The sequence below is a fragment of the Ranitomeya variabilis genome, chromosome 3, assembly GCF_051348905.1.
Source record: "Ranitomeya variabilis isolate aRanVar5 chromosome 3, aRanVar5.hap1, whole genome shotgun sequence".
NCBI lineage: Eukaryota > Metazoa > Chordata > Amphibia > Anura > Dendrobatidae > Ranitomeya > Ranitomeya variabilis.
The window spans coordinates 268,632,399-268,648,014 of NC_135234.1; the positions used below are offsets into that span (position 1 = coordinate 268,632,399).

At 44.5% G+C, this 15,616-nt stretch overlaps 1 protein-coding gene across 6 annotated transcripts in view; it reads left to right on the forward strand.

Annotated features, from left to right (window-relative positions):
• LOC143818160 (E3 ubiquitin-protein ligase makorin-2-like) overlaps positions 1 to 15,616 on the forward strand; it is a 106,156-nt gene that overhangs the window by 64,819 nt on the left and 25,721 nt on the right. For 3 of the 6 annotated variants that reach the window (XM_077299564.1, XM_077299567.1, XM_077299569.1), the window contains 3 exons: positions 5,491 to 5,600; positions 5,669 to 5,856; positions 5,962 to 6,072. In XM_077299564.1, the coding sequence (XP_077155679.1) occupies positions 5,491 to 5,600; positions 5,669 to 5,856; positions 5,962 to 6,072 (409 nt within the window). Of the gene's footprint in view, positions 1 to 5,490; positions 5,601 to 5,647; positions 5,857 to 5,961; positions 6,073 to 15,616 lie in introns of all 6 variants that reach the window. The other 3 variants (XM_077299566.1, XM_077299563.1, XM_077299568.1) reach the window with 1 other exon arrangement.

The following is a 15,616-nucleotide window of genomic DNA, read 5'->3' on the forward strand; positions in this document are numbered from 1 at the left end:
GGTCTAAATCCGTTCTTTGTTCCCAAGCACTTCAAATTGCAAACTATCGAGTCATCTGTAAAGCTGTTATTCCTGGGATGTCTTGGGGCCACTCTAGACCTCAGATACCACCATGTGCCTATCTTTCACCAAAAATCTACCACCAAAACACCTCAGGGTAGCAGTTGACATTCAAGGACGCTTAATACACTTAAAACTTCATTTCCTTCCTTTTGACACATCTATGGCCCCAAGGACATTTACAAAGGATAGTGGCAGAACTGTCAGCTCCCAAGAGAGAAAGATATTCTATTCATCCTTTAGAACAGTGTTTCTCAAACTCCAGCCCTCACGGACCCCACGGGTCATGTTTTCAGGATTTCCTTAGTATTGCACAAGTAGTGGAAGTATCATCAATGCATCAGGAATTCTCACCTGTGCAACACTATGGAAATCCTGAAAACATGACCCGTGGGGTCCGTGAGGACTGGGAGTTTGGGAAACACTACTTTTGACTTTCCTACAATCAGCAAATCTTCTAAAGCAGAGTGCCTAGTATCGGTAAGTCAGGGAGATACGGTGTTCTCTGGGATGGATAATTAACTTAACAAAAATCTCAAGTGAAGCCAGAACAGGTGCAAAAATTTTTTTAGAATTTTGTTAAATTACAGGAGTCAAACTCCTTTCCTTCCTAGGAAAAAAAATTAAAGGTGTGCAGGTTGGTGTCAGTTAATCAAAAATCTGGTGAACACTCGAAGAGGCTATGCCTTTCCTGGGGACCTAAACGTCTTGCATTCCTGATATGACTTGGGCACTGTTCCACTTTAGGAAACTTCAGTGGAAATTCTGGAAGAGGGCAGAAAAGCCAAGGAGAACCTAGACAAAAAGATTACCATTTCAAAAGACACAAAAGAATAATTAAGATGGTGGCAATGCAAAAAATCTCGAGTTCTTTGGGAAATCGAGAATCCCAAAGTAGTCATCACGGACGCAAGCCCTTTCGATTGGGGAGCACACACTGGGGGGGTAACTTCCAATGGGGATGTTCTAAAAATCTGGTAGATTAATCCTCCCACGGGAAGAAGCTAGCAGCTATAAGGCTGGCTTTACTACAAATACTAGTGGATGTTGGAGGCCACCATGTAAAACTTCTTCTGGCGGACAATAAAACAGCAGTAGCATATGTAAACAAATGGAGGCATGAGATCATGGCAGAAGCAAGCAAGTTAGTGATTGTAGCCAAAGGAAACTTTTAGGATCAATATTGACCAGTTACCTAAAGAAGAACTCCGAGGCAGATTACCTCAGTTGTCACCTAATGGGCCAGGATGAGTGGTCCTTAAACCCAAGGGTGTTCCAGAGAATTGTCAAGTGCTGGGGGAGACCCCAAATAGACTTATTCACAAGCAGCACAAAGATGAGAAAAAAAAAACTCCCTAAATCCGAAAGGCAGCCTCTATGGGGTTGACGCCTTCCTTCACACATGGCTGAAGGAGCTAGCCTATGAGTTCCCTCCAATATCCTTAATTCTAATAGTCCTCAGGAAAATTCAGACAGACCAATAGGAAGTTATATGAATAGCTCCCTTCTGGCTCCGGCGAGTCTGGTTCACTTTATGCCGACTGGCTGTTGGAGACACATGGGTACTTCCAGAAATCCCAGAACTCCTACCCCAGGGACCAATGCTACATCCCAACACGAGGGGTTTCCATTTGATGGCATGGTGTTTAGCTGCTGGAAGCTTCCCCTTAGAGGATGCTCAGAAAACCTAATCTCTAACCTTATGAAATCCAGGTGGAAAAAAAATCAAAATGGATATTTACTCCAGAGTATGGGGAAAGTTCTTAGTTTTCAGGTTTTGACCCACTGAGAAATAGCAACATTCCCTGGGTGTTTATCCTGGCGTTCTTACAAAGTGGGTGGGAGAAGGGGCTGAAAGAGTATCCTTTAAAGTTCATACTTCAGCGCTAGGAGCCTTTTATGACCAGAAAATCGCTGACCACCCTGTAACCATTACATTTTTGAGTAAGGCTACTTTCACACTAGCGTCGGGCTCGGCCCGTCGCAGTGCGTCGGGCCGAGGTCACCGACGCTAGCGTTGTCTCCGCCGCACAACGGGGGCAGCGGATGCATTTTTCCAGCGCATCCGCTGCCCCATTGTGCGGGGAGGTGGGGGCGGAGTTCGGGCCGCGCATGCGCGGTCGGAAAAAGCGGACCGTCGGGAGCAAAAAAAATTACATGTAACGTTTTTTGCTCCCGGCGGACCGACACAACACGGCGCAACCGTCTCACGACGGTTGCGACGTGTGGCAATGCGTCGCTAATGTTAGTCAATGGAGAAAAAACGCATCCTGCAAGCACTTTGCAGCATGCGTTTTTTCTGCAAAATGACGCATTGTGACGGATTGCAGTTAACGCTAGTGTGAAAGTAGCCTAAGACTGCCCAGTGCAGTCGAAACGTGTCGACTTGGTCATGTCGACCATGTAAATTTTTCTTTTGTATTCACTATATTTTCTTTTGAAAAAGAAAGGAAATCCAGGCCTGTTGAGCCGGACTCCAATTTTTTCCTATTTTCATTAAATTTTCTAACGCAGGTCAGGTGCTCTGGTATGCCCCTCCTTGTGACCTAGACTAGTCTTAAAAACCTTAACCAGAACCCTGTTCGAACCCCTATCAGGTTGTTCAATCAAGGTCTTGACACTGAAAACTGCACTTTTAGTAGTCCTTATATCAGCTGGGAGTTGTGGGGGAGCTGCGCGCTCTCTCGGTAAATCAGCCCTTTACACGATTCTTGCTGGAAAGGATTATACTCAGTCCTGACACAGCCTTCCTCCCCAAGGTGGTGATAACCTTTCACAGGTCCCAGGAAATGATGTTGCCATCTTTCTGCAATAATCCTAAAAATGAGGGGGAAGGAGAATTTCACACCTTAGATGTTAGGAGATGCGTCTTACAATATCTAGAGTTAACCAGGGAATTCAGAAGATCTACCTCCGTTTGTTCTTTCAAGGTCTGAGGCCAGGCATTGTCCAAAGGGTCTATAGCTAGATAGAGCAGGACAGCAATTGCTCTGGCCTACATATCAAGAGGCTCCACCCCCCCACACCCACCTCTTCCTGATGGTGATAAAGCCCACTCCATAAGGGCTGTTTCTACATGCTGGGCAGAGGGCTAATTCTTCAGTAGAACAAATCTGTAGGGGAGCCATGTGGTTTTCACCCTCCACTTTCTTTAAGCACTATTGGTTAAATTTAAGTGCTGGGAATCTTACTTTCTGGAGAAAAGACTTAGAAGCTGTAGTTCTTCTCTAGTGGATTCTCTGTAATCTCTCTCCATGGTGCTGTCATGGGGAATGGGAAAATTGATTACTTGTAATTGGATTTTTCAGAACCCACAACTGCACCCTTCCTCATTCCCTCTTTTCACTTTTCCAGACCCCAACTACTGTGTTTTAGGCAGCCCCCAAATCTAAGTATCATTGTCAGAAGCTCCCTCTCCTCTCCAACAGCTGCAGGAACATTTCCTTGCAACCAGAAAAAATGTAAAACCTGTCCATTTATAATGACCACTGACAAGATAAAGATCCCCAATTCACATCTGGATTAAAAGATCCCATGTACGTTCAGCTGCATAACATCTAATGTGGTGTACCTAATTATTTGTAGTAAATGTCCAACTGGGGGTCTGTATGTAGGGGAGACAGGGCAAAAACTGAGAACAAGGATGAACTCTCATCGCCACACAATAAGAGAAAAAAGAATAGATCTACCTGTGGCAAAACCTTTTTGTATCACAGATCACAGCACCATGGACATGAGAACTTGTATTAAATGTAATTTCAAATCTGAGAGACAGAGGGGTCTGTGAGTAAAAGCTGATGACAACCTTTGACACTCAGTGCAAGAATAAATGTCATGGATTTTTGTCTTTCTACATCAATTAAGGAATTTGCTCCTCAGACCTTGTGGGGGCATCACAACACAGAACCAGAACCCAATCAGAGGACAATAAAACATTCACACTCCTTATCTATGAACTGTTCCAATATTTATGGACACTGTTTATCCCCCCTTTCTCATAATAATAGCTCTGCTTCAAGTCACTTGTCTTATCCATCATTGCATTATCTTTCTGCTGTGTTGTGTATAAATATGTGATTCTTCAAATTTTGCATTAATCTATGCCTGATGAAGAGGCCTGAGTAGTCTCAAAAGCTTGCAATTTACCATCTTTTCAGTTAGCCATTAAAAGGTATCATCCACTGAGGACTCTAAATTCTAAATATTTTGCTTGTTTAAATGCTCTTTATCTTTATATCCAACTATAGTAATAGTGTAGACTGCAACAAATGAGCTGTAGCTGATGAAACTGACCAAAACTATGCGTGAGCCGGAAGTGCATTTTACAAAGAGCCTATGGAGCTTCGTTTTGACCCTCCATAGGCTTTCATTGTAAAAGCCACCTCTGCCTCTCCTGCAGCATGCCCTGGCCAGTCTGAGGGCCTCGTTTTGGTTCAGGTACATTAATTTGTTACTTACAGATGACTCCAGCAAACACTGGAGCGATCCGGCAGGTGACAAACTGCTGTAGAGCAACAGGAGCAGCGCTGGGAACAGATTAAGACAGCAGCTGATAAGCATAAGGCTGGATGCAAGGAACTTAAAGAAAAATGTTGGCGTGGTGCAACTAATTTTATTGCAGTGCAGGAGTTGTGGTTTACAAATGTTGTCCACTTCCAGGACACACTCTTCTCAACCAGGAATTTTTTACGGGGGGGGGGGGGGGGGGGGGCAAACAAACTCCTATACTCTCCTCTCATACTGATGCCGTTTCAGTGGTATCACGTTCCTAGAGCTCACTTGTGATTGTTAGGGCTCGTGAGCACTGCGCCCCATCAGCACTGGCGTCAGATGTGTAGGTAATTAAGAGAAAGTGAGTGGCAATCCACAGCTCTCACTTCCTCTTGATTACATATATACATCCAAAGGCAGGGATAGTGACACCAGTGCTGATTAGGCCTGTCATAAAAACCACATCTTAGTCCCAGGAACAATAGTGTTGACACCTGAAATGTTGCCAGCACGGAGAAGAGTTTTTTTGTTGATTTTATTTTCACAGGGAAAATCGGATAAAGAAGGGGTTGTCCTAGTTGTGACAACCCCTTAAATCAAGGGGATTTGGCTGTCTGAACATTCAAAAAAGTAAAGGGGGTACAGTCCAAGATTGTCTATTTTTTTTTTTTTGAATAGGCCTGAGTAACCTGAAATGTGTAAGGATGTATAAATACTACAGAGTACAAATGGTGGTAAAATTACTAGATATAGATAAATATAGTAATTTTACCACCATTTGTACTCTGTAGTATTTATACATCCCAACACATTGCAGGTTACTCGGGCCTGTTAAAAAAAAAAAAAAAAAGATATTGAGAGAGAGATATTGAGAGAGATAGAGATACAGTATATTCTAAAGCTGAAGTGCCAGAACTAAGAATGTTTGCTTCTTCTTAGGTCTCTTCAGATCTTTGTCTAGCCCAATACTAACTGGTAAATCAAAAGAACCAGAATGCCAGGATGAGACAAAGCGACGAACATCTTTGAAAACTCTCCATTCGAAAAGGGTTAGTATAGTAATTATCATGAGCAGCTGTAATTTCTACATATTTAGCTAATTAAATTCTCATTGCAGGGGGATTCAGGCATTCCGTATGAACGCAGCAAGGATGTTGTTTGTGGGATCTGTATGGATAAAGTGTATGATAAACAAATGGTGCAAGATAGAGTATTTGGAATTCTGCCTAACTGCAGTCATGCCTATTGTGTTGGCTGCATTAAACGTTGGCGAAAGACTCGAGACTTTCAGCATGAGGTTATAAAGTAAGTCGCTACAAAGGTGAATACTACTAGTAGTATTTTATAAACTCAAACCCTCTGGACAAAACACAACATAAGAACAAATGTTTTTTGTCTTCACCTCAAAAGGGGATGTCCACAGTGTCGTGTGAAGTCAAGCTACTTTATCCCACATAGATACTGGATTGAAGACTCTGATGAGAAAATACAGTTGATTGAGGATTTTAAAGCAAAGACTGGGTAAACAGAGATATATATATATATATATATATATATATATATATATATATATATTTATTTATATTTTTTTTCTTTTAAATGTTTGCAGTATTTTGTATAGTAAATGCCTTGGTGTTGAACAATCTTCTCAATCCCAAATATATATTTTTAGAGCAGCCGTATTTGTGCTTGCTTTTGCTGGATAAGTTTTTTTTTTTTTTTGTTTTTTTTCCCAGTAAGTTGAATAGTCTAAATCAGGGGTGGGCAATTAACTTTCCCTAGGGGCCACCTGAGACTCTAACTGTTATGGCGGGCCGATCCAATAGACTGAAATTATGCTCATTTTTAAAGGGAACCTGTAACCCCCCCCCCCAAAAGAGCCACCTTGTGCTGCACTAATGCTGCATTCTGTCAAGGTGGCTCTTGTAGTTCTTGTTCCTGCCATTGCTGAAAGAATAGTTTATCACATTTTTCCCCCATACCTTGAAATCGCCAGGGGGGCAGGTCTTTCCCCCCAACACAGACAGCACCACAGCCATCACTCAGGGCCTCTGCGCGCCGCCTCAGCTTCCTTCATTAGCGTCCCCGACGCCTGCGCTGAAAGTTCGAAGGGCAGCCCAACTGCAGTTTTTTTTCGGGCATGCGCTGTTGTGCTGCCCTTCGAACTTACAGCGCAGGTGCCGGGGATGCTAATTTAGGAAGAGGAGGCGGCGCGCAGAGGCCCTGAGTGACGGCTGTGGTGCGTCTGTGTTAGGGGGAAAGACCTGCCCCCCCCTGGCGATTTCAAGGTTTGAGGGACAAATTTGATAAACGATTCTTTCAGCAATGGCAGGAACAAGAACTAAAAGCCACCTTGTCAGAATGCAGCATTAGTGCCGCACAAGGTGGCTCTTGTAGTTACAAACGCCTGGGGGGTGTGACAGGTTCCCTTTAATAAATTGTGTTTATATTATCACTTGATGTTGAGCAAAATGAAATATGCTGACATACCCTATAGGCAAAATGAGCCCCCAACACAGCCTCCCTATATGCAGGAGCCCTCAATTGAGCATCAATCATGCAGTATGAGCCACCTATTTGGCCTGCTATATACATGTAACATCTCATACACATGAAAAAAGGAACTTAACCTCGCTCCCATTACCCCAGCACTTTGCTCCTGTGCACTGACTCTCTGCAGCAGCGACACGAAATTAAGTAATGCTGTCTCACGTGCTGATTGGTAGGAGCTGGAATCCCAATCATCCACCAATGTATTCAACTCTGCATCCCAAGGATGTGAGAAGTAGCGGTCAGCAGGGGGCTTCTTGCGACCTGTGGGCTACTGTTTTCAGCCCCCCAGCTGTCTGTCTGCAGGCCATACTGGAACAGGGGGCTGCATGTCTCCTCTGTGCTGCACTTTACCCAGCTCCGGTCTCATGTCATTCAAAAGTGCAAGTGTGGGGAAATTGTGCGATTACTTCCCCCCCCCCCCCCCCCCCCCAAAAAAAAAAAAAAAAAAAGTTCAGTATTATAGAGTTTTGGTTCCTGGTGTCAAATATGCTGTATAAATGACCATGCAATGTGATTTGCCAGTTGACTAAAATTACTGATGCCAAACCCCCTACTCCGTATTCTCAACCCACCCTATTTGGGGACTTGAAGCTGTATTGGCGTGTATAGCACAAAAATCAGTTGCAAACGTCAAATGCAGTTATCAGAAATTAACAGCAGCCGGCTTTTCTTGTTGGCACCTGCTGCTGTAAGGGGCAGATGCTGACTGTGTAACACGGCAATCTACCAGGAATGATTCAGGCTCAGTTGTTGTGCCTGCATGAAAACTGGTGACGAGATTGGACATACCATTTCGTTTTTCCTTTTTTTTTTTTTTTCTTCTTTTATGCAACACCTTTTTAATGGCATACAGTGTTGGAAACCCATATAGTTTTATTTTGATTTTAGGTTTTGCTGACACTTTCTTTAAATCTTTCGTTTGGTTTAAAGGTACAGGCATGGCCAAAAGGAAAGCGCCCTTAAAATTGTTCCAGAAAATGAAGTATTTCTCCCAGAAAATTATTGCAATTACACGTTTTGTTATACATGCTTATTTCCTTTGTATGTATTGGAACAAAACAGAAAAACAAGAAAAAAAGCAAATTGGACATAATTTCACACAAACCCGAAAAATGGGCCTAAGAAAATTGTTGGCACCTTTCCACAACTGTGGTGAAACAACTTTGTTTGAAGCATGTGATACTCATTCAAACTCACCTGTGGCAGGTAACAGGTGTGGTCAATATGAAAATCACACCCGAACCAGATAAGGGGAGAAGTTGACTCAATCTTTGTTCTCCATGCCTAGTGTGGCACACACGGAGACGATGCCAAGAGAAGAGAACAGTCTGAGGACTTGTAACCTTGAGATTGTTCAATCTCCAGAGAGATCATTATGTTCCTTTGTCCACGGTGCGCAACATAATCAAGACCTTTACAACCCATGGCATTGTAGCTAATTTCACTAGATGTGAACAGAGGAAAATTGCTGCAACACCAGATAGTCCGGATGGTGGATAAGCAGACCCAAGCAAGTTCCAAAGCAATTCAAGCTTTCCTGCATGGTTGGGGTGCATCAGTGTCAGCACAAACTACCTGTCGAGATTTGAATGAAATGCTATGGCAGGAGACTCAGGAGGACCCCACTGCTGAAGGCAAGCCAAAATTCTTCTAGGTAAGCATCTTGCAGATAGATGAGACCATAATGGAGCTTTGTGGTAAAGCACATCATTCTACTGTGTACTGAAAACTGAATGATGCCTACAAAGAACACAGTACCTACAGTCAAATATGGTGCACATTCAAGAGGTTTTACATTTTTTTTTTTTTTTTTTTATGCCTCTGGCACTAGGTGCCTTGACTGTGTTTAACCCCTTTATCCCCAAGGGTGGTTTGCACGTTAATGACCGGGCCAATTTTTACAATTCTGACCACTGTCCCTTTATGAGGTTATAACTCTGGAACGCTTCAACGGATCCCAGTGATTTTGACATTTTCTCGTGACACATTGTAATTCATGGTAGTGGTAAAATTTCTTTTGATATTACCTGCGTTTATTTGTGAAAAAAAAACGGAAATATGGCAAATTTTGAAAATTTCACAATTTTCCAACTTTGAATTTTTATGCCCTTAAATCACAGAATTTTGTCACACAATACTTGTAAAGCACACAGCACAATTTTGGAACCAAAATTTTTTTTTTTTTTCTTAGGGAGTTATAAGGGTTAAAAGTTGACCAGCAATTTCTAATTTTTACAACACCATTTTTTTTTTTTAGGGACCACGTCACATTTGAAGTCACTTTGAGGGGTCTACATGATAAAAAATACCCAAGTGTGACACCATTCTAAAAACAGCACCCCCCAAGGTGCTCAAAACCACATTCAAGAAGTTTATTAACCCTTCAGGTGTTTCACAGGAATTTTTGTAATGTTTAAAAAAAAAAACGAACATTTAACTTTTTTTCACAAAAAATATACTTTAGCTCCAATTTTATTTTACCAAGAGTAACAGGAGAAATTGGACCCCAAAAGTTGTTGTACAATTTGTTCTGAGTATGCCGATACCCCATATGTGGGGGTAAACCACTGTTTGGGCGCATGGCAGAGCTCGGAAGGGAAGGAGCGCCATTTGACTTTCCAATGCAAAATTGGCTGGAATTGAGATGGGACGCCATGTCACGTTTGGAGAGCCCTTTATGTGCCTAAACATTGAAACCCCCCACAAGTGACACCATTTTGGAAAGTAGACCCCCTAAGGAACTTATCTAGATGTGTGGTGAGCACTTTGAACCCCCAAGTGTTTCACTACCGTTTATAATGCAGAGCCATGAAAAGAAAAATTATTTTTCCAGTTCACCACCTGACAGCACCATTGGAGGACGTCCTTCTTACCCTCAGTGGGACAGGAACAACAAGCGGTTAAAAGGACCCTCCCCACTCCACCCACCAGTGTTTTTCCTGTCCCACTGCAGATTGGAACGGCAAGCTTCCCTCCGACTGTGCTGTGCAGATGGTGGGGATCGGGGGGCCCAGCCTTTCCCTTCCCCTGCCGATATCTGCGGCTGATACCTGCTATGGGTGGTTCCTCAGCCTCCCCAGTGTAGCGCTGCTCCTGGGGTCTGGTCTGTTTCCTCCGCACAGGGGGGCTCTCAGTCCGGGCGCCTGTGTGCTGGGTTGTGGGCGGCGGTCGCTTCCAGCGGCGACCGATTTCCAGCGTGCGGCCACAGCTTGCTCCAGCGGCCGCTTCCGGGTTCAGCGGCCGCATCACTTCCAGTCGCGGCAAGCACCGGAGCATGGGGACGCCGGCCTCAGTGAGGCTTTGCAGCACGTCAGCCGCAGCGGCAGTAAGGAGGGCAGGATCAATCAGGTAAATCCTATATAAGCACACTAAGGGGGTCTTTATGCCGCCGGCCATCCTGACAAAGGAGCACTCGGCTATACGGCTAGAATTGTCCTCACGATGGAGGAGACAGCCAGACCTGAGGGGACTGACCAGCTTCAGGGGCACGTGAGTGGGCTATATTAAGCCATACCACAATGCTCACCCCTCCCCCTGCTCCCCTATCTACAAGTGTGTATCTCTATCTATCCTAGGCAGAGCCTCCCATCCCCGCATCCGAAAGGAAAAAATCTGGGAAGAGTAAATGCCCAATATGTGCCACTAAGTTTCCGGAAAATTGGCGAAAGCCATTATGCAAATCATTCACATCCAAGATTGTGGGGGATGAACAAACTGCGTTATTAACCAGTATGAGGACAATGATTTGTCAGGAGGTTCAGGCATCCATCTCAAGCTTGAATTTTCCCCAGACAAGTCAGTCAGAACCGCAGACCTCACAGAAGAGGCCAAGAGAGTCTAGTCCCTCTTCCGAAGGAGAGGTTTCGGAAGATTCAGACCAGGAAGAAAGAGACGGATCAGTGGGCAGAGGGAAGAGATATCTCTTCTCTGCGGCAGACACAGATGAGCTTCTTCATACTGTTCGTAACACCATGCAGTTACAGGACACGCCAGAGGAGACTTCGATCCAAGATGAGATGTTTGGCGGATTACATGCCCAGGTCACAAGGGTTTTTCCAGTCAACAACCACATCCGTTCCATGATCCTAGAAGAATGGCAGGAAGCGGAGAAGAGACTCATAGTACCCAGAGATTTCAGACTCCGTTTGCCTTATAATCAAGAGGACATTAAAGTATGGGATGAAGTTCCCAAGATTGATGTTCCGCTGGCAAAGGTGGCGAAGAAGACCTCAATCCCATTTGAGGACTCCTCCGCATTGAAGGATCCTATGGATCGCAAAGCAGATGGTCTGCTCAGGAGAACTTGGGAGTCCTCAGCAGCAGTAATACGGGCCAATATAGCTGCAACATCGGTAGCCCGATCAATGCATCTATGGATAGACTATTTGGAGGAACATCTCAAAGCTAAGACTTCCAGAGATGTTATTCTCAAATCCCTGCCGTTACTTAAACTTGCAACAGGCTTTATGGCAGATGCTTAGGCTAAATCTGTACGCTTCGCTGCCAGTAGCGAGTCCTTATCCAACGCGGCCAGAAGAGCCATCTGGTTAAGGACCTGGTCGGGGGATGTCCAGTCAAAAAATAAATTGTGCGGAATCGCATTCTCAGGGAATAAAGTATTTGGGCCTATTCTGGATGACATTCTAGAAAAGGCCTCAGATAAAAAGAAACGCTTCCCTGAAGAAAATACAAAAAAGTACCAGCCCTTTCGTAGATCCCGACCTAGTCAGAAGGCAGACTACAGGGGGAAAGAAAAGACTGGGAGGTGGCCTTATCCCAAGGGTGGAAAGGGTAGAGACTCCATCTTCCCAAGTGCAGGTACAGGAAAGCCAAATAAATGACATCGGGTTGGTGGTCCGTTACAAAAATTTCTAGGAGGTTGGCAGAAAGTATCCCAAAAACCTTGGATTCTGCAGGTAATTGCTCAGGGGTACAAGCTAGAGTTCTCCAGCAGTCCCCCAGAAAAATTTGTAGTAACCAGACGCTGTCCGCTCTCAGACTCCTCTATGTGGACAAACATACAGGAGTTGATAGTTAGATGCGATAATTCCAGTACCCATCTCGGAAAGAGGCAAGGGCCATTACTCCCATCTATTTTCTATAAAAAAAAAAGTCAGGGGACTCCTGTTATGGACTGGTGATTTAGGAGCGACATGCGACTAGCTCTGAGCAGGTGGTAACTATACAGACCGCAGTTCCTGATCTTAACACAACACTAGCAGTAGCCGTGAGATGTTCCTGTCACTCCCTGGACACCTCGTCACAGCCAGAGAACTAGCTACCCCTAAAGGTAGAAACAGGAAAGCTATCTTGCCTCAGAGAAAATCCCCAAAGGATAGGACAGCCCCCACAAATAATGACTGAGAGGAGAAGGAAATGACATACGTAGTATGAAACAAGATTTAGCAAAGGAGGCCACTTCTAGCTAGATAGATAGTACAGGAAAGAACACTGTGCGGTCAGTAATAAAAACTAGAAAAAATCCACCGCAGAGAAATGCAAAAATCTCCACACCTGACTAAAGGTGTGGAGGGCAAAATCTGCTGCCCAGAGCTTCCAGCTTAGCTGAATAGATCCATACTGATAAGCTGGACAAATAAGCAAAACATAGTGTGCTGAACAATAAAGTCCACCACAAGTGGACTGCAAAAGGACAAGCAAGGACTTATCTTTGCAGAACTGGTCAGAGTGTCAGGGAAATCCAAAAGAGCCGTGACTCCAAGCAGGAACAATTGACAACTGGCATTGATTGAGGGATAAGGCCAGACTAAAATAGCCGAGCCAGAAAGACGTTCAGTGGAAGCAGCTGCTGATGCTAAATCCAAGAAGCAGCTATACCACTCAAAACCACAGGAGGGAGCCCAAGAGCAGAATTCACAAAAGTGCTACTTACAACCACCGGAGGGAGCCCAAGAGCGGAATTCACAACAGACTCCCGGACGATCATAAATTTAAAACCCCTAAACAGGTGGGTCCGGTACAAAAGATTCAGGATGGAATCTATAAAGTCCACAACGCCTCTCATAGACAAGGACATGGTGATGTGCACCTTAAACCTGAGCAATGCATACTACCATGTAACAATACACGCTTCCTACCAAAAATTTCTGAGATTTGCCCTAATGAACAAGGGAATATTATATCACTTCCAGTTCAGATATCTCCCCTTCGGGCTTGCTTCGGCGCCCAGGATATTCACCAAACTGATGTCAGAAGATGTGGCCTATCTAAGAAATCAGAATGTGACCATAGTACCATATCTGGACGACTTTCTGATAATGGCGAGATCAGAGAAACTTCTCAGAATAGATTGCAGCTTCACACTTTCCATCCTACAGGAGCTGGGGTGGATTGTGAATTGGAAGAAATCTTGCCTGGTCCCAGATTCCAGAATTAAATTTTGGGGGGTCATATTAGACTCCAAACTAAGAACATCTTTCTTACCAGAAGACAGAGGAGGCCTTGATCAGGCACATACACCAATTCAGATGAAGTACCCCCTCCATAAGAGAGGCAATGAGGATTCTGGGCTTTATGACGGCATGCATACCTTGTGTGAAATGGAGCCAATTCCACTCGCGGGGATTACAGAGAGAAATCTTGAGATCTTGGAACAGGAAACAGAGTTCCCTAGACAAGAAGATGATTGTGTCTCCATCAGTAAAGAGATCCCTGACCTGGTGGACCACACCGGAAAACCTAAAGGAGGGAGTTCCATGGATCCTCGATCCCTGTGTTACGGTTACCAGACGCCAGTCAATTCGGATGGGGCGGTCATATAGAAAACATATTACCAGGGAGAATGGACTCCTCAGATTGCCGTGAGGTCTTCAAACTTCAGGGAGCTGTATGCGATCTGGAAAGTGTTATACCAGGGCCTGTCACAGGTCAAGGGGCAGACACGTAAGAATACTGTCCGACAATGTCACAGCAGTGCCATTTCTAAGACACCAAGGAGGTCCGAGACATCCACCGCTGCAACACCTGGCAGACCAGATTTTCAGATGGGCAGAGAAATCTGTCAAATCCATCTCGGCAGTTCACCTGGAGGGTGCCAAGAATCAAGTAGCAGACTACTTGAGCAGAAAGTCTGTACATCCTGGAGAATGGGAACTGAACCCAGAAGTATTCAGCAGTCTGTGTCAGGAATGGTGAACACCTCAGGTGGATCTTTTTGCCACCAGGTCAAATGCAAAGACCAGAATATTTTTCTCACTCAATCCTTTAGACGGAGCCACGGCAGTAGATGCCTTGTCTCAGTATTGGGGAGAAGGGCTCCTGTATGCATTCCCGCCTCTTCCTCTGATACCAAAGACACTCAGGAAGATACGAGACGAGAGAGCAACCGTAATCCTGGTGGTTCCTTTTTGGCCAAAAAGGAGCTGGTTCTCTCTACTATCCAGAATGTCAACAGAGAGATCAATCTTATTACCGAACAGGCAGGACCTTCTACTTAGGTCCGGTGTTCCACAAGAACCCAGATTCTCTTCACCTATCTGCTTGGATCCTGAAAGGCAAACCTTAAGATCCAGAGGCCTGTCAGAAGATGTTATTACCACACTCCAGGCAAGCAGAAAGCCGGTGACTTCTGTGATTTTCAACAAAATCTGGAAGTGGTATTGTTCCTTTCTGGGAGAGGTTTCTGTGGATACCTCAAAACCGGACATTCCCAGAATCCTCGACTTCCTGCAACTCGGATTTGAGAAGGGCCTCCTGCCTAGTACTTTAAAAGTACAGATTGCAGCGCTTAGTGTCTTTTTTGATATGTCACTAGCCTCCCATCCTTGGATAGCAAGATTTTCCAGGGCTACATAGAGAATAAGACCACTTGTGAGAAATTCAACTCCTCCTTGGCACCTAAACTTGGTCCTTAATGCCCTGTGTTAAACCCCGTACTTGTTATCAGAAGATATGAGCATAGCCAATCTCTCCTTTAAAACTGCCTTCCTGATTGCCATCACATCAGCTAAAAGGCTGGGGGAGATGCAGGCCCTTTCCACTCAGAGCCCATATCTTCAGATCTTTGACGACCGGATAGTCTTAAGGGTATGTGCACACGTCAGGATTTCTTGCAGAAATTTCCTGAAGAAAACCGGAAATTTTCTGCAAGAAATCCGCAATTTTTTTTTTTTTGCGTTTTTTTTTTTTCCCGTTTTTTTTTAGCATTTTGCAAGCGTAATTAGCTTGCAGAATGCTAAAGTTTTCCAAGCGATCTGTAGCATCGCTTGGAAAACTGATTGACAGGTTGGTCACACTTGTCAAACAGTGTTTGACAAGTGTGACCAACTTTTTACTATAGATGCAGCCTATGCAGCATCAATAGTAAAAGATAGAATGTTTAAAAATAATAAAAAAATGGTTATTCACCTGCAGACAGCCGATCTTCTCAGCGGCTTCCGTTCCTATAGATGGGGTGTGTGTGTGTGTGTGTGTGTGTGTGTGTGTGGAACCTTCGATGACGTCACGGTCACTTGACCGCGACGTCGTCGCAGGTCCTTCACACACACCAGTT